We start from the raw sequence: 17,570 nt of genomic DNA, 5'->3' as shown, positions 1-17,570 counted from the left end.
AAAGATAAAGGAATGGTTTGCCATAATATTCCAATCTTCCCAAGGTAGGGAGGAGGTGCCAGAAGATTGAAGAGTGGCAAATGTGATAACCTTATTCAAGAAAGGGTATAAGGACATTGGTAGTAACTACAGGCCAGTCTTTTTTTTAATTAAAAAATTTTTTTTTTAGAAATACAGCACTGAAACAGGCCCTTCGGCCCACCGAGTCTGTACCGACCATCAACCACCCATTTATACTAATCCTACACTAATTCCATATTCCTACCACATCCCCACCTGTCCCTATATTTCCCTACCACCTACCTATACTAGGGGCAATTTATAATGGCCAATTTACCTATCAACCTGCAAGTCTTTGGCATGTGGGAGGAAACCGGAGCACCCGGAGGAAACCCACGCAGACACAGGGAGAACTTGCAAACTCCACACAGGCAGTACCCAGAATTGAACCTGGGTCGCTGGAGCTGTGAGGCTGCGGTGCTAACCACTGTGCCGCACCCAGTCAGTTTAACATTTGTGGTGGGTAAGGTTTTAGAAACAATTATCAGGAAAAAAAATCAACAGGCACTTGGAGTAGTTTGAGTTAATTCAGGAGAGCAAGCAGAGTTGTAAAAGGCAGATCATGCTGACTAATTTAATTGATTTTTGATGAAGTAACAGAAGGCTGATGAAGGGAATGCAGTGGATGTTGGCTATATGGATTTTGACAAAGTACTGCATAAAAGGCTGGTTAACAAATTGAGGCTTGTCGAATAGGAGGGTCAGTGTCAGCTTGGATAAAGGACAGAAAACAAAGATTCGTGGTAAATGGGTGTTATTTACTCTGGAGGATGGTAAACAATGGTGTTCCCCAAGGTTCAGTGCTTGGGCCACAGCTATATTTCAATTATATAAATGACTCTGATGTTGGAATACAGAGTACAATTTCAAAATTTGCCGATGATACCAAACTTGGAGGTGTGGCAGACAGTGAGGATGATACCAATCAACTGCAAGAGGACATAGGTAAGGTAGCAGAATGGAAAGACAAGTAGCAGATGGAATTTAATACAAAGAAATGTGAGGTGATGCATTTTGGCAAAAGGGATAGGGGGAGGCAGGGCATATTGAGAGAGTAGTTAGCAAAGCATATGGGATCTTGGGCTTCATAAATAGAGGTATTGAGTACTTAAGCAGGGATGTTATGCTGAACCTTTAGAATACAATCTGGTTAGGCCATAACTAGGGTATTACATCCAGTTCTGGTCACTGCTCTTTAAGAAGGATGTGAGGTTCCTTGAGACTGTGCAGAGGAGATTTACCAGAATGGTTCCAGGGATGAAGGATTTTAGCTACAAGGTTAGGTTGGAGAATCTGGGGTTTTTCTCCTTGCAGCAAAGAAGATTGAGGGGAGATTTGATTAGAGGTGTACAAGACGATAACAGGTTTGGATAGGGTAGACAAAGAAAAGCTGTTCCCATTGGCTGATGGTACGTACAAGGGCTAGAGGACATAGATTTAAGGTTTGGGCAAGAGATGCAGGGAATGATGTGAAGAAATTTTTTTTTTTTTTACCCAGCAGTTAGTAATGACCTGGAACCTGCCGCCTGCGAGGGTGGTGGAAGCAGAAACAATGAATGATTTCAAAAAGAAATGTATGGGCACTTGAGGGAAGTAAACTTTGAGGGCTGTGGGGAGAGAGTGGGGAAATGGGACTGACTGGATTGCTGGATACAGAGCTGGCATGGACTTGATGGGCTGCATGGCTGCCTTCTGTGCTGTTATGACTCCATGTTAAATCTCCTTCCAGTCTATGGGAAGTATTCCCATTAACTTTTAAAATATGGGCTAGGGGCTCCCACAGCATGTGTCCCATCTTCCTGAGACCCTCAGGTGGATATCCTCCAGCCTGGCTGCTCCATTTATTTTCAAGTTCTTACTTCTATCTAATACAATGTGTTTATCTATTTTAATATTTCTAGTTTTATTAAACTCATTAGTATTGACAATAGTCGAGCATTGTCTTCAGGAGTGAAGATTGATGCAAAGTACTCATTTAATATTTCTTCTGTGCTCGGAGTCCTTTGTAATCAGACCTTGAACAGCCCAATTTCTGCCTTTACCCTGCTCTCTCTGCTTCAAGCCTGCAAATTCTCTTTGACGTGTCTCCTGACCTTGCCACTGATTTTTTTCAGCCTCTCACAGCTATCAGGCTTGTTCTTGTGTCATTTCCAGTCACCCTTCTGGCCCTTGTAGTATCTCCCAGTCTCCGACAGTTCTCTGACTCTTCACATAACCTGGAAAAGGTTTTCCCATTACTTTCACAATTGTCTGCAATCCTTTTTTACAAGCATTTTAACTGATCGAATGTCAGCCTTCATTTTCTTTAGCTGTTCCTTAAACTCTGTTTAGTTGAGTATTAGATGCCTTTAATTTATAAAAACATTTTTGTTTACATCTTATTTGTCTTTGTACATAACCAGTCAGCCACCTTGGCTTTTTTGCTGCCACAATCCCCTCTTTTGACTTGGGTACATGTTTATCTTCAACATTTATCATAACTTTTCCTTTGTATTCTGCACCCGGTAGGTTTGGCAATTTACCCATTCCAAATCATCTGGTTTAGTGAAGTTTGCTCTTCTGAAATCTGGTACAAACTGTAGATTATCAACATCTTTAGTTCTACCAGCCAATGTAAACTGAATAAAAGAGTGATGAGAGTGAATGGAAGAGGCATGATCAGCAACAGGGCTGCAAAATAAGGTTATTATATAATGTGCAGAGTGGGTGGCAGGAGGTATTAAAATTTAAGCAGTAGAGCTACAGGGAGTGGGACGGAAGAAAAATTTAAGTAAATAAGATGTCAATAATTTAAGTAGGGGCCGGAAGTAGTGTGCTGGAAGGAAAAATTTAAGGAAAAGAGAAATAATTAAATCAATTCACATATCAGTGGTGGATGTTAAATTTAATTGAGACTGGGAGATACTATGAGGGCCAGCAGGGTGACTGGAAAGGACACAAGAAGAAGCCTGATAGCTGGGAGAGACTGCAAAAATCAGTGGCAAGGTCAGGAGACACCTCAAAGAGAATTTGCAGGCTTGAAGCAGAGAGAGCAGGATAAAGGCAGAAATTGAAGTAGTGGGAAGGAAATAATATGTGTAGGGGCCAGAGAAGGAGGGAGGAGCATGGAGGCCAAATTTTAAGCAGAGTGGGTGTGTGGAGGTCAGAAAGACTGGAGCGGGGTAACTGGGAGAGGCTGGGTGGACCAGTTGAGTGGTCGGAGAGGCTTCACTGGTCTTTGGAAGAGTTATACAAGACTGGAAGCTACTATTTGTGGAAAAAAATATTCACTCATTAACTCAATTGTTCCTTACTCTGTTAAGGAATCTGGCCATAATGTGGAGTTATAAGGTTAAGAGGTATTTTCCTATGAATTAGGAACTAAAAAGTTAAAAGAAGGATTCATCTTCCTAAAAGGTTAAAAAAGTTCACCTCTATAATACTAACTTGACATGCCTCTATGTTTTTAAAAAAAAAACTTGCCTCATCTTAGAACATAAAGGCAGCTTCTGATCAGGAGGTTTCGCTCCCAAGGTCACGAAGCTCAACATACGGTAAAACCTTGATAGCATAGTTTTGCAAACTGTCACAAAAGCTACCATAGTTTAATGGTTGATAGGATGGACAGCCCTAAACCACAGTCAGCTGAATTTTTGGAAAAACTGACAAAACCCAAAAACTGAATTACAATCTTGAAACACTGTTAGATGACTAATGAGAACATTGACCGTCACAGACTTGCAGCTTACCTTTCTTAGAAATCGAAGAGGGTGTATCTTAACTAGAAATTAACATTTATACAGCCTTTTTCGGGAAATAAAGGGGGGCGAACATACTTGCAGCACCCCCATACGTAAGAAATTAGTTATACAACTTGGAAACAGTATACATATGGGAAGCATGCATTGGATTTTTAGATTCATTGGACACTCTCCAATGTTTCTCATGGTAAAGGTATGGCTATTGGAACGAGGCAGTGATAGTTCTCCCATTAACTGGGGCAGAGGTATCTCACTAAGCTCTATAGTCTTCTACTCGGAGATTTAACGTAAATGTTACTTTAATAATTTATTCTTAAATATTTTATTGCAACAATTTTGATTTAAAAATTGATTTTCTACCAGAAACAAGATTGTACTTTCAATCTTTTCTAGAACTATTAACATTGCAATTGACTGTGTCACCACTGTGAATTGCATGTTCGGTTCTTTAATAAATTTTCATACAATTTATAAATTAATATTGTCTCACATAGCTCTCTGTATTGCTAACTCGTGAACCTGTATTCGTACACTCTTTGGAGAGATGCATTACTGAGGAGAGATTCCTGCACCCTTATAATATTCGGGTTATTATAATCTGGCTGAAACTTGTTAAAAAGGCTGTCTGGAGGACGATAGTATTCTCAACTAGTTCCTTTCCTTTGGAGCGAGTTAGTTCAGTCCTTCAGACCCATTAAAGTCTCTTTAGGATCTGTTTTTCTCAACCTTAAGTGAGGAGAGGGGAGAGGGAGAGTGATCAGCTGAGAAGTATGCCTGATCCAGGATAGCCCCAAAAAGGGGCTAGGATTATAATCCACCACAGCTCAGCTCCTGAAACTTGTGATCCATGTGGCTTTGACTTTTGGAAGAGTGCAGTGAATTCAGACTAGATTAGATTAGAGATACAGCACTGAAACAGGCCCTTCGGCCCACCGAGACTGTGCCGAACATCAACCACCCATTTATACTAATCCTACATTAATCCCATATTCCTACCACATCCCCACCTGTCCCTATATTTCCCTACCACCTACCGACACTAGTGACAATTTATAATGGCCAATTTACCTATCAACCTGCAAGTCTTTTGGCTTGTGGGAGGAAACCGGAGCACCCGGAGAAAACCCACGCAGACACAGGGAGAACTTGCAAACTCCACACAGGCAGTACCCGGAATCGAACCCGGGTCCCTGGAGCTGTGAGGCTGCGGTGCTAACCACTGCGCCACTGTGCCGACTATGCATGAAATCTAAGCCCTGATTTTAAAATCCCAGTACATTCTGTATCTGGAACAGATGGCTGTCTGCCTGGTTCAAGTTGGTTTGGAGTGCATTAAGGTGACTGCCAAGTTTTATGCAGTCAGTCCCTTGGACTAATTAGTTTAATTAAACTGTCAGGGCAGGTTTGGCCATTGCACATCTCCCTTCTCCTCTTTCTTTCCTTCCCTTTCTTTTTTTCCTTTACCCTTCTCTCAAACATCTCTCTTGTATTTGCTTTCCTTTCCTCCTCCTTACTCTCTTTCCTCTCCTCTTCCCTTCCCTCACCTCTCTTCCTCCCCCCCCCCCACCGCCCTCTCCTGTCTTCCCCTCCCCCCCTGCCCTCTCCTGTCTTCCCCTCCCCCCCTGCCCTCTCCTGTCTTCCCCTCCCCCCCTGCCCTCTCCTGTCTTCCCCTCCCCCCCTGCCCTCTCCTGTCTTCCCCTCCCCCCCGCCCTCTCCTGTCTCCTCCCCCCGCCCTCTCCTGTCTCCTCCCCCCGCCCTCTCCTGTCTCCTCCCCCCGCCCTCTCCTGTCTCCTCCCCCCGCCCTCTCCTGTCTCCTCCCCCCCGCCCTCTCCTGTCTCCTCCCCCCCCGCCCTCTCCTGTCTCCTCCCCCCCGCCCTCTCCTGTCTCCTCCCCCCCGCCCTCTCCTGTCTCCTCCCCCCCGCCCTCTCCTGTCTCCTCCCCCCCGCCCTCTCCTGTCTCCTCCCCCCCGCCCTCTCCTGTCTCCTCCCCCCCGCCCTGTCCTGTCTCCTCCCCCCCCGCCCTCTCCTGTCTCCTCCCCCCCCGCCCTCTCCTGTCTCCTCCCCCCCCGCCCTCTCCTGTCTCCTCCCCCCCGCCCTCTCCTGTCTCCTCCCCCCCCGCCCTCTCCTGTCTCCTCCCCCCCCGCCCTCTCCTGTCTCCTCCCCCCCCGCCCTCTCCTGTCTCCTCCCCCCCCGCCCTCTCCTGTCTCCTCCCCCCCCGCCCTCTCCTGTCTCCTCCCCCCCCGCCCTCTCCTGTCTCCTCCCCCCCCGCCCTCTCCTGTCTCCTCCCCCCCCGCCCTCTCCTGTCTCCTCCCCCCCCGCCCTCTCCTGTCTCCTCCCCCCCCGCCCTCTCCTGTCTCCTCCCCCCCCGCCCTCTCCTGTCTCCTCCCCCCCCGCCCTCTCCTGTCTCCTCCCCCCCCGCCCTCTCCTGTCTCCTCCCCCCCCGCCCTCTCCTGTCTCCTCCCCCCCCGCCCTCTCCTGTCTCCTCCCCCCCCGCCCTCTCCTGTCTCCTCCCCCCCCCGCCCTCTCCTGTCTCCTCCCCCCCCCGCCCTCTCCTGTCTCCTCCCCCCCCCGCCCTCTCCTGTCTCCTCCCCCCCCCCGCCCTCTCCTGTCTCCTCCCCCCCCCCCGCCCTCTCCTGTCTCCTCCCCCCCCCCGCCCTCTCCTGTCTCCTCCCCCCCCGCCCTCTCCTGTCTCCTCCCCCCCCCCCGCCCTCTCCTGTCTCCTCCCCCCCCGCCCTCTCCTGTCTCCTCCCCCCCCCTCCCCCCCCCGCCCTCTCCTGTCTCCCCCCCCCCCCCCCCCCCCGTCTGCTCCTGGTCTCCTCTCTTCCCCCCCACCCACTCCTTGTCTCCTCTTTCTAGCCCCCCCCCCCTCCGCCAGCTCCTGGTCTCTTTCCCCCCCCACCCGCCCGCTCCCGGTCTCCTCTCTTCCCCCCCGCCCGCTCCTGGTCTCCTCTTTCTTCCCCCCCCCCCCCTCCCACACCAGCTCCTGGTCTCCTCTCCCCCCCCACCCGCTCCTGGTCTCTCTTCCCCCCCCCCCCCCCCCGCCCGCCAGCTCCTGGTCTCTTCCCCCCCGCCCGCTCCTGGTCTCCTCTTCCCCCCCCCCCCCCCCCCCCCCCCCGGCCCTCTCCTGTCTCCTCCCCCCCCCGGCCCTCTCCTGTCTCCTCCCCCCCCCCGCCCTCTCCTGTCTCCTCCCCCCCCCCCGCCCTCTCCTGTCCCCTCCCCCCCCGCCCTCTCCTGTCTCCTCCCCCCCCGCCCTCTCCTGTCTCCTCCCCCCCCCCGCCCTCTCCTGTCTCCTCCCCCCCGCCCTCTCCTGTCTCCTCCCCCCCCGCCCTCTCCTGTCTCCTCCCCCCCGCCCTCTCCTGTCTCCTCCCCCCCCGCCCTCTCCTGTCTCCTCCCCCCCGCCCTCTCCTGTCTCCTCCCCCCCCCGCCCTCTCCTGTCTCCTCCCCCCCCCCGCCCTCTCCTGTCTCCTCCCCCCCCGCCCTCTCCTGTCTCCTCCCCCCCCGCCCTCTCCTGTCTCCTCCCCCCCCCCGCCCTCTCCTGTCTCCTCCCCCCCCCCGCCCTCTCCTGTCTCCTCCCCCCCCGCCCTCTCCTGTCTCCTCCCCCCCCGCCCTCTCCTGTCTCCTCCCCCCCCCGCCCTCTCCTGTCTCCTCCCCCTCCCCGCCCTCTCCTGTCTCCTCCCCCTCCCCGCCCTCTCCTGTCTCCTCCCCCTCCCCGCCCTCTCCTGTCTCCTCCCCCTCCCCGCCCTCTCCTGTCTCCTCCCCCCCCGCCCTCTCCTGTCTCATCCCCCCACCCCGCCCTCTCCTGTCTCCTCCCCCCCCCGCCCTCTCCTGTCTCCTCCCCCCCCCGCCCTCTCCTGTCTCCTCCCCTCCCCGCCCTCTCCTGTCTCCTCCCCCCCCCGCCCTCTCCTGTCTCCTCCCCCCCCCGCCCTCTCCTGTCTCCTCCCCCCCCCGCCCTCTCCTGTCTCCTCCCCCCCCCCGCCCTCTCCTGTCTCCTCCCCCCCCCGCCCTCTCCTGTCTCCTCCCCCCCCCGCCCTCTCCTGTCTCCTCCCCCCCCCGCCCTCTCCTGTCTCCTCCCCCCCCCGCCCTCTCCTGTCTCCTCCCCCCCCCGCCCTCTCCTGTCTCCTCCCCCCCCCCGCCCTCTCCTGTCTCCTCCCCCCCCCCGCCCTCTCCTGTCTCCTCCCCCCCCCCGCCCTCTCCTGTCTCTCCCCCCCCCCCCCCCCCCCCCCGCCCTCTCCTGTCTTCCCCCCCCCCCCGCCCTCTCCTGTCTTCCCCCCCCCCCCCGTCTGCTCCTAGTCTCCTCTTCCCTCCCCCGTCTGCTCCTGGTCTCCTCTCTTCCCCCCCACCCACTCCTTGTCTCCTCTTTCTAGCCCCCCCCCCCCCGCCAGCTCCTGGTCTCTTTCCCCCCCCACCCGCCCGCTCCCGGTCTCCTCTCTTCCCCCCCGCCCGCTCCTGGTCTCCTCTTTCTTCCCCCCCCCCCTCCCACACCAGCTCCTGGTCTCCTCTCCCCCCCACCCGCTCCTGGTCTCCTCTCTTTCCCCCCCCCCCCCCGCCAGCTCCTGGTCTCTTCCCCCCCGCCCGCTCCTGGTCTCCTCTTTCCCCCCCACCCGCCTGCTCCTGGTCTCCTCCCCCTCCCTCCGCCCCTCCTCCCCCCGCCCGCTGCTGTCTCCTTCGCCGCCCCCCCCCCCCTCTCCTCCCATTACCAGTAGTTAAATTATTCTTTTACAGCTCAAATTCTTCCCTCCAGCCACCACCAGGTTTAGAGGAACAAAATTAATAATTGTGCCTGTTTATCATATTTGAAGTGGAGATGGTATCGAATTTTCATGCACCACCATTTTACACTTTACTGAAATCGTAGTGGCAACCTTAAATAGCTTCTTGATATAAAAGCATACAATATTATTTGTACCTCAAATGCTGTGATTTTTTGCAAGTCATTTGCTGTTACTAATTGCATATTATATAACATTGCATTTGTAGCTCTTTAGACAGCGAGTTCTTTTTCCTGACCAATATTTATCCCTCAACCAACATATACTAAAAGATTATTGGCATTATCCTATTGCTGGTTGTGGGAGCTTGTGTGCAAATTGGCTGCTGCATTTTCTACATTACAACAGTGATTACTCTTCAAAGAATACTTCATTTGGCTGTAAAGTGCTTTGGGACATTCTGAAATTGTGAAAGGTGTGAAATAAGTACAAGTTTTCTTTTCTCTTTCTGTCTTTTTTATTGTTTCTATTTCTGCTTCATTTTCATCAGTTCATGCAGGGCGGGTGCTCATGGCAGCAAGATGGTGATACAAAAAAGAGAAATTACTCGGGATATGGAATCTTGTACACCCTTATGTTCTAGTTTAGTCGTGGCATTGGCAGGCACCTGGCAACAATTGTCCTGTCTGTTCATTAAGTCACAGAATGCTATCATGGACTGGTCTTCCGCTTCAGAGGTTTAACAGTACAATTGTTACACAGTGGCGCAGTGGTTAGCACCGCAGCCTCACAGCTCCAGCGACCCAGGTTCAATTCTGGGTACTGCCTGTGTGGAGTTTGCAAGTTCTCCCTGTGTCTGTGTGGGTTTTCTCCGGGTGCTCTGGTTTCCTCCCACATGCCAAAGTCTTGCAGGGTGATAGGTTCATTGACCATTATAAATTGCCCCTAGTATAGGTAGGTGGTAGGGAAATATAGGGACATGTGGGGATGTGGTAGGAATATGGAATTAGGGTAGGATTAGTATAAATGGGTGGTTGATGGTCGGCACAGACTCGGTGGGCCGAAGGGCCTGTTTCAGTGCTGTATCTCTAAACTAAACTAAACTAAGTCAGTCTTGTCTAAAAGCAGACCGATCTCTGTATAATTACAGCAGCTGACAACTAACATATATCAGTGCATAATGTAACTAAGAATTTCTCATTGCAGCTGTTGGAATTCTGGAAGGGTGATATGGTGATCACTGTTGCCAAGCAATTGCCAGCTGGTCTTCACCTTTATGAGACATTCGATGGTAAGGAATTATGGATGTAAAAGCAGCTAATTGGAGTTGTCTCCACTGTTGTTAAGGCATGCTTTCCAAGGCAGCTGCCTTTGGTGATAACAACAGGAAAACTTGGAAAAGGAAAATAATTTTGAGCCTATCTGGCTGAAACTATCGATAAGCCAAATGTAATTCATCTAATCATTACCAAATTTATTTTGTGTCTTTGGGGAAGTTCTGAAAAAAAAACTTTCCCTATTTTAAGCAATAATCAAGAGTAAATCCAGAATATTCATCCAATCCTATAAATCTGCAGTTAATGAGTGGTTGCTTTTCATAGCATGGCATTTCCATGATCCCTTCAATGCAACATTAATCATTTGTTCATCTCTAGCTTATGTACTCTTATAAGCTTCAAACCATTCCTAGCCGGACTTTTATTCAGTGCTTTTGGGTTGTAATTGCATGGTATTAATTTCTGTAGCTGAGTGATATATATCCACTTCTCTGTGGGCCAAAAATACCATTTCTAATTATCACAGATTTTCAGTGAAGCATGGGAGTCGTGGCAAGATGTAAATAAAAGACCAGTAAAGCTGTTAATGGCAAGTGTTCAGAATAGGTATGGCATCTCACAGGTGGAACCTGTAGGCATGTCGGGCTTTTTTATACAGTGTAGTTTGTGCAATTAAAAATACATTAAAAACTTCTTAACATTTTATTTAGCATTCCTGATGAGAACAATGGTGTGGCAAAAACTGTAATTTTAATGGTTGCTTTTGCAGCACCATTCGTAAACACAGAGAATAATTCCTGGTGCTGCTGCCCTATCACCATGTGGTGGTTAATAACTTTTAAACATATTTCACGATAAGTTCTGATCGCAGTTTCCTCCCTTCTCAGAGGACCACACCTCTTTGCACAGTCTGGGCATTACAGATGGAACCATTCTCTTTGTATGGAACGGTAACCAGGTAATTAACAGCTAATTTGTCTGTGATTGATATAATTTTCCCATTTTTATATTTTTGTGATTTTTGTTTTGAGTTCATCAGGGTGGTGAGGATTATTAGGGCTGGGGAAACAGCGCATTTTCTATTTTGGGTACCTTGTTTTAGCATCAAATATTGCTGGCTCCGATACAGCACAGTAAGATGCTGAGCAAAGCCCCTTTTTCTCCGTCCTAACAACACGCCTCAGTGAAGCACTTCCTGTTGCATTGACATTTTTCCAAATCATTTATTCTGTAGCTTCTCTGTGTGAGATTGTCATTTCTGTTGAATTCGGGAAGTCTTGTCCTTTACTTGAGCCTACCCTAACTCATTTCACAAGGAGCCTTCTAGATGGAAGGAACATTCATCACATCAGTCTGGACTGAGTTTGAAATAAGGCTTCAGAGGTCAAAGAGCAACATAATTTTCCCATATTTATCTGCATGAAAGGCACTAGCTCCCTCCTAACTCATGCCCTGTTGATGTGAAGCAGTAGTTCTAGGTGCAGATATCTCCTTTGTGTTAGGAACATAGGAACAGGAGTAGGCTATTCTGCCATTTTTGTAATTGAAATGTTTAATTGATCCCTAGCTTGAACAGCTTTCTCGGGGGGGTGGGGAGGGGAGTGTTCCACATTGCAGTATCCTTCATGTGAAGAAATGCTGTCCGACATCAGTCCTGAAAGGCCTAGCTCTAATTTTAAGGTTATGCTCCCGTGTTCTAGCCTCCCCCAGCAGAAAAACTAGTTTCCCTCTACCCTGTCAATTTTTATATCATCTTAAACATCTCGATTATATGTCTGGATCTGAATCTATATGTTATAGTGTTTATCCTTGAAGATAGTTTTGATAATTTTCTCTGACTTTCCCTTTCTTCACAATTATTTTATATTCACTTTGTATGCACTCGTTACCTCTTCTGTCTTTCTCTATACATGCTGTCCACTCATCTGTCTTTCTGCACTTGCTCCCTTCCGATTTCCTTCCATGTACACATACTCCTTTTGTCTGTCTCTGCATCCTTGCGCCTTGGCTGCCTTGTCTTTGTTTTTCGTTCATGGGATGTGAGCATCGCTGGCAAGGCCAGCATTTATTGCCCAGCCCTAATTGCATTTAAGAAGGTGGTGTTGAGCCACCTTCTTGAACCACTGCAGTCCATGTGGTGTAGGTACACTGACAGTGCTGTCAGGGAGGGAGTTCCAGGATTTTGACCCAGTGACAGTGAAGGAATGGCAATATATTTTCAAGTCAGGATGATGTGTGACTTGGAGGGGAACTTGCAAGTGGTGGTGTTCCCATGCTTCCCTTGTTCTAGGTGGTAGAGGTCAAAGGAGGCTTGGCAAGTTGCTGCAATGCATCTTGTAGATGGCACACATTGCTGCCACTATGTGCTGGTGGTGGAGGGAGTGAATGTTTAAGGTGGTGGATGTGGTGCCAGTCAAGCAGGCTGCTTTGTTGCTGCATGGTGTGGAGTTGTTGGAGCTGCATTCTTCCAGGCAAGTGAGAGGTATTCCACTACACTCCTGACTTATACCTTGTAGATAGTGGACAGGCTTTGAGGAGTCAGGAATTGAGTTCCTCGCTGCAGAATTCCCAGCCTCTGAACTGTCCTTGTGGCCACTGTATATGGTTGGTCTGGTTAAATTTCTGGTCAATGATGACCCCCAGGATGTTGATATTGGGAGATTCAGTGATGGTAATGCCATTGAATGTCAAGGGGAGATGATTAGATGCTCTCTTTTTTTTTTTAGAGATTGTCATTAGCTGGCACTTGTGTGGTGCGAGTCTTACTTGCCGCTTATCAGCCCAATCCTGAATGTTGTCCAGGTCTTTCTGTATGCGGGCAAGGACTGCTTCAGTATCTGAGGAGTTGTGAATAATGCTGAACGCTGTGTAGTCATCAGCGAATATCCCCACTTCTGACATATTAATGTAGGGAAGGTCATTGATGAAGCAGCTGAGGATAGTTGGACCGAGGACAGTACCCTGAGGCGATGTCCTGGGGCTGAGATGATTGGCCTCCAACAACTACAATCATCTGACTTTGTGCTAGGTATGACTCCAACCATGGAGAATTTTCCCCCGATTCCCATTAACTTCAGTTTTACCCGGGCTCCTTGGTGCCACACTTGATCAAATGCTGCCTTGCTGTCGAGGGCAGTCATTCTCAACTCGCCTCTTGAATTCAGCTCTTTTATCCATGTTTGGATCAAGGCTGTAATGAGGTCTAGAGCCAAATGGCCCTGGCTGAACCCAAACTGAGCATCAGTGAGCAGGATGTTGGTAAGTCAGTGTCATTTGATAGTACTGTTGATACCTTCCATCGCTCTGTTGCTGATTGAGCATGGACGGATGGGGTCGTAATTGGCTGGTATGGATTTGTCCTGCTTTTTGTTGACAAGACATACCTGGGCAATTTTCCACATTGTCGGGTAGAAGCCAGTTTCACTGCTCATCTGTCTGTTCTGTGGGTGTGCTCAGTTTTTTCACTGCACATGTTCACTTTTTCTCTGTCTTCTATCTGTATGTACTCCTGTCCTCTTTTTTTTTCTTTCTCCTCCAACCCCGTACCCCGCGGTCGCCTCCCAGAGTCCCCTCAAGATCTATTCTTGGCTATCTCCTTTTACTTATTGGTATGCTCTCTCTTTGACATAATCCCCAGGCATGGGATCAGCTTCCATATTTCTACTAATGAAATCTACTTATCCATTAACTCCATTGACCTCCTGACTACTCCTGTGCTATCAGTGTGCTTGTTTGACATTCAGCCTTGGATGAGTTCAACTTCAGGACGACCAAAGCTATTGTCTTCAATCCCTGCCAAAAAGTTTGCTCCTTTTGCTGCTGATTCTGTCATCCTTCCCTGGACTCAACCAGACCATTCGCAGCCAGGTCATCCTATTCAATACTAAGCTTTGTTTCAGAATCCATATTCCCTCCACTGCAAAGGCTGCTTGCTTCCACATCTATAGCATTGCCATCGCCAACCCTATCTAAGCCTTTTGCACCTATACCCCTCGTGCATGCCTAAGTTTTAACTACTTCTGAGCCAATCTCCATAAGCTCCCAATTTGTGAATTATTCCTGGAGACATCCTATCCCACAGTGCCACACTCAGTCATCACCCATCCTCACTCCCTGTCTGCCATTGCACTCAATTTAAAATACTCATCTCCTTCATGGGTTTGCCCCACTCTATCTCTGCAATCTTCTCTAACCTTATTTCTTCCCTCCCACCACCCCCTACTTGATCACAGTATTCCCCTGATTTCATCATTTCTTGCACATCCCATTCATTCATCCCAGCATCAGCAGTACCACCACCACTCACCCCCCAAGTCTTTCTCTGTAAATTCCTTCCCTAAACCTCTGCACTCCCCCCCCCCCCCCCCACCCTTTCACCTTTCAGTAATTTCTCAGAACCACCACCAAAGGCTTTAGTCACCCGTGTTTAGGCATCGATTTTCCTTATGCCTATAAGTGAAGCTCTTTCAGTGTACTTTATATTAGAGGTGCCATATCATTGCCAGTTGTATGCACTTGACTCCTTTTCTGTGACACACACACCCCACCACCCCTCCCAACATGCACACAGCAATTGCAGCTTGCATTTATATAGTGCCTTTAATGTGATAAAATGTGATTAAAAACAAGACTTGTCACAGGAGTGTTATGAAGCAAAATTGGACACCGAGTCATATGATATTTGGGCAGTGAAAAATTTGGTCAGAGTGGTAGGTTTTAACACCCCCACACCATTCCCTGCCCCCATGATATGGATCCTTTCAGGCTTTTATGGAGGTTGGATGACTTGATGTGCAAAAAATTCATTATTACGCTCAAGAAGCTACAAACCAAACGACTGAAAAAGCTTTGTAAGTAGAATTTCAATTGCCAAGACGTGGAATGCGCATTCTTTCCCTGAGGGACATTCCTCTTAGCTAAGTTCACAGTTATTACTACAGTGGCAGTTTGTTGGTGTCTTTTGCAGAGAATAGAAACAGATTGTCCATTTGCCATTCAGTAAGGAGTAGAAATGAGAGGCCCTAAAGAGGTCAAAAAAAATATTGTTATGACCTCAGTGAGACCATTAACATTAAAACGTGAAATATGAACCCCTCTGACCAATTTAAAGAAGTACAAGATTTCACATTTCAAGACTTTGACGACAACTAAACTAAAAATCAGCATTAACTAAGCAGTACTAATACACTAAATTATAGAGGAAGGTGGTTCCCTTTAACTTATTAAAACACTTGAAAACCCCCACATCATATTGGACGGCACAGTGGCGCAGTGGTTAGCACCGCAGCCTCACAGCTCCAGGGACCCGGGTTCGATTCCGGGTACTGCCTGTGTGGAGTTTGCAAGTTCTCCCTGTGTCTGCGTGGGTTTTCTCCGGGTGCTCCGGTTTCCTCCCACAAGCCAAAAGACTTGCAGGTTGATAGGTAAATTGACCATTATAAATTGTCACTAGTATAGGTAGGTGGTAGGGAAATATAGGGACAGGTGGGGATGTTTGGTAGGAATATGAGATTAGTGTAGGATTAGTATAAATGGGTGGTTGATGTTCGGCACAGACTCGGTGGGCCGAAGGGCCTGTTTCAGTGCTGTATCCCTAATCTAATATACACAGTGCCCTCATTGAAGCGATATCTTTGCAGTTAAATATCCCAAACTCTTCGCAGTTGCAATGGGTTAGATCTCGCAGTCCTTCTCAAAGTCGATATCCTCTTTGCTCACTTCTTCCAAGCACTTTTGACCTGGAATAAGACAATCATTGGTAAAACCCTATTGGTCTTTTTTCCTCCACAAACCTCAGTTTTCGAATAGGGTTGAAGTCTTTCGCAGTATCAGTATTCTGAGAGCAGATGTTTTTTCTCTTTTTTTTTCTGAGGCTGCCACTGCTGGTCTGTGTGTCTTCCGGTCTTCCTTACAGCCTCCAGACTTCTGAAAGCCTCTTGAATTTATCCAGAATCAAAAGTCAGTAGCCTTTTGTCTTTTTCAATATTCAAAGTCCACAAGTTTGGCCACAGCAGAACCACCCGGGCCTTCCTTTATTTCCAGGTGTTAAAATTTTCAACTTAAATTTGCACCTTCAGAGCCCCTGGCTCCCTGTTTACAGTCCGAGTGTCTGGGAGAGCAAAACCCATTGTTCTTCAGGTGTTGTTACACCATGCTTTCAAAAGGGTCTTTGATCTGGGTTCCTTGCTTGCATGGTAACCAAGATCCCTAACTTGGTTCCGGGCAGACCTGGTGTGAGGCCACTGCATTAAAGATCCCAGTTTTTGGACATAATCATACTATAAAGACCAGCATTCATAACCATATTTAAAATAATGTCTAGTTGCAGTGTTGGGTAAACACACAGAATAACTTCCTATAATAATACCCTGTCACCTGATGGTGATAAATTGTAATCTTGCATTCCAACTAGAAAACATCCCATACCGTTGCTCACAGATAGTCTCTGATCTGGAAAGAAAGAACTTGCAGTTAGCACCTTTCATAGTCTCAAAACATCCCAAAGCACTTCACCACCAATAAAGTATTTTTGAAATGTACTATTTGAAGTGTGTACAGCAAAGTCCTGCAAACAGCAGTGTGATAAATAGCCAGATAATCTTTTTTTGGGAATGTTATTTGACGCCTAAATACATTATGTATGTGTGTAATAGTCTGTCATATTCATGTACAAATCAAGTAACATTTCCTGCAACACTTCTCTTATGCGTATTTCCATTGTTACTTTCGGTTTAATTTTTCTGCTCACCTGTTCATTTTATTTCTCTTTAAGTTCTCCAATTTAAGTGGTGCTGTATGTGTGTACTGTTGCTTGCTTACCTCTGAGTTGATGATGCTTTTCTGTTGTTATGGAGTTTACAGACACAGCTCATGTACTCAGAGTGACTAGAGATTTCACATGGAGCTTGTTACATCCGCTGTTCTGTTGGCAGGTTTTTGGAGTGCAGATACAAGCAGGTGAAGAGGTCGAGCCCGTGCTGCTTAAAGTATTGTGTCCCACAATGAGTAGCAAATCAGAAACTGAAATGGTGCAGTTCAACGAGACGCAAAGGGTGTTCGCTCGGAACACATTGCTGGCTTCTGTGCAAGACGCTCTAGCCCTATCGACAGGCATTTCTCCAGCGGAGCTGATGGTTTGTTACAAGAAGAACTTGACGAATAAAAGGCCCATGAGTTGGGTTGCATATGAAGCTGCAGATGCGCGCAAGAGTCTTGCAGAACTAGGGCTCAAAGATGGTGACTCCATATTAGCATCAGACCAGAAGTACTATAGCCTCAGGTGAGAGATCATTTTTTTGTTGCTCAAAAGAGGGAGACTTGCTAACTTCTGCTTTAGAACTTCAGTATTATCATATTTATTTTTCTTCTCTGTATTTTTGCTCAAATCTCAATGGGAGAATGCTAAGTGAAATAAAAGTGATCAGTTTTCAGCAATTTTCCTTCTGACTGCAAGTATTTAAGAGGAGGTAGATAGATTTTTGAAATATCCGGGAGTTGAGGGCTATGAGGAGCTGGCACAAAAGAGGAGTTGAGGTCTGGGGCAGACCAGCCATGATCTTTTTGAATGGTAGGGCAGGCTTGAGGGGCTGAATGGCCTACTCCTGCTCCTATTTCTTAAGTTCTTAGCTTTTCTTTGTTGTGCACAGCCTGTTTGTTGCCTGCATGGTGCATTCCAGATTGCTGTGCAGCCGCGCTGTCGCACAGCTTAGAGTGAACATTGGTTCATAGTGGATGTGAATCCATTGTATAAAGCTGCACGACATGTCTCAGTTGATGTCATTTTTC

The 17,570-nt window shown here is 48.0% G+C and overlaps 1 protein-coding gene across 4 annotated transcripts in view; it reads left to right on the top strand.

The window, feature by feature from the left end:
* The window catches only part of usp40 (ubiquitin specific peptidase 40), a 172,268-nt gene that overhangs the window by 99,873 nt on the left and 54,825 nt on the right, over window positions 1–17,570 (top strand). For 3 of the 4 annotated variants that reach the window (XM_068036072.1, XM_068036071.1, XM_068036070.1), the window contains 3 exons: window positions 9,715–9,799; window positions 10,673–10,743; window positions 16,718–17,064. In XM_068036072.1, the coding sequence (XP_067892173.1) occupies window positions 9,715–9,799; window positions 10,673–10,743; window positions 16,718–17,064 (503 nt within the window). The remainder of the gene's footprint in view (window positions 1–9,714; window positions 9,800–10,672; window positions 10,744–16,717; window positions 17,065–17,570) is intronic. The other variant, XM_068036074.1, reaches the window with a different exon arrangement.

The sequence above is a fragment of the Heterodontus francisci genome, chromosome 7 (assembly GCF_036365525.1).
Source record: "Heterodontus francisci isolate sHetFra1 chromosome 7, sHetFra1.hap1, whole genome shotgun sequence".
NCBI classification, from domain to species: Eukaryota; Metazoa; Chordata; class Chondrichthyes; order Heterodontiformes; family Heterodontidae; genus Heterodontus; species Heterodontus francisci.
This window is presented reverse-complemented; position numbering and strand designations above follow the sequence as displayed.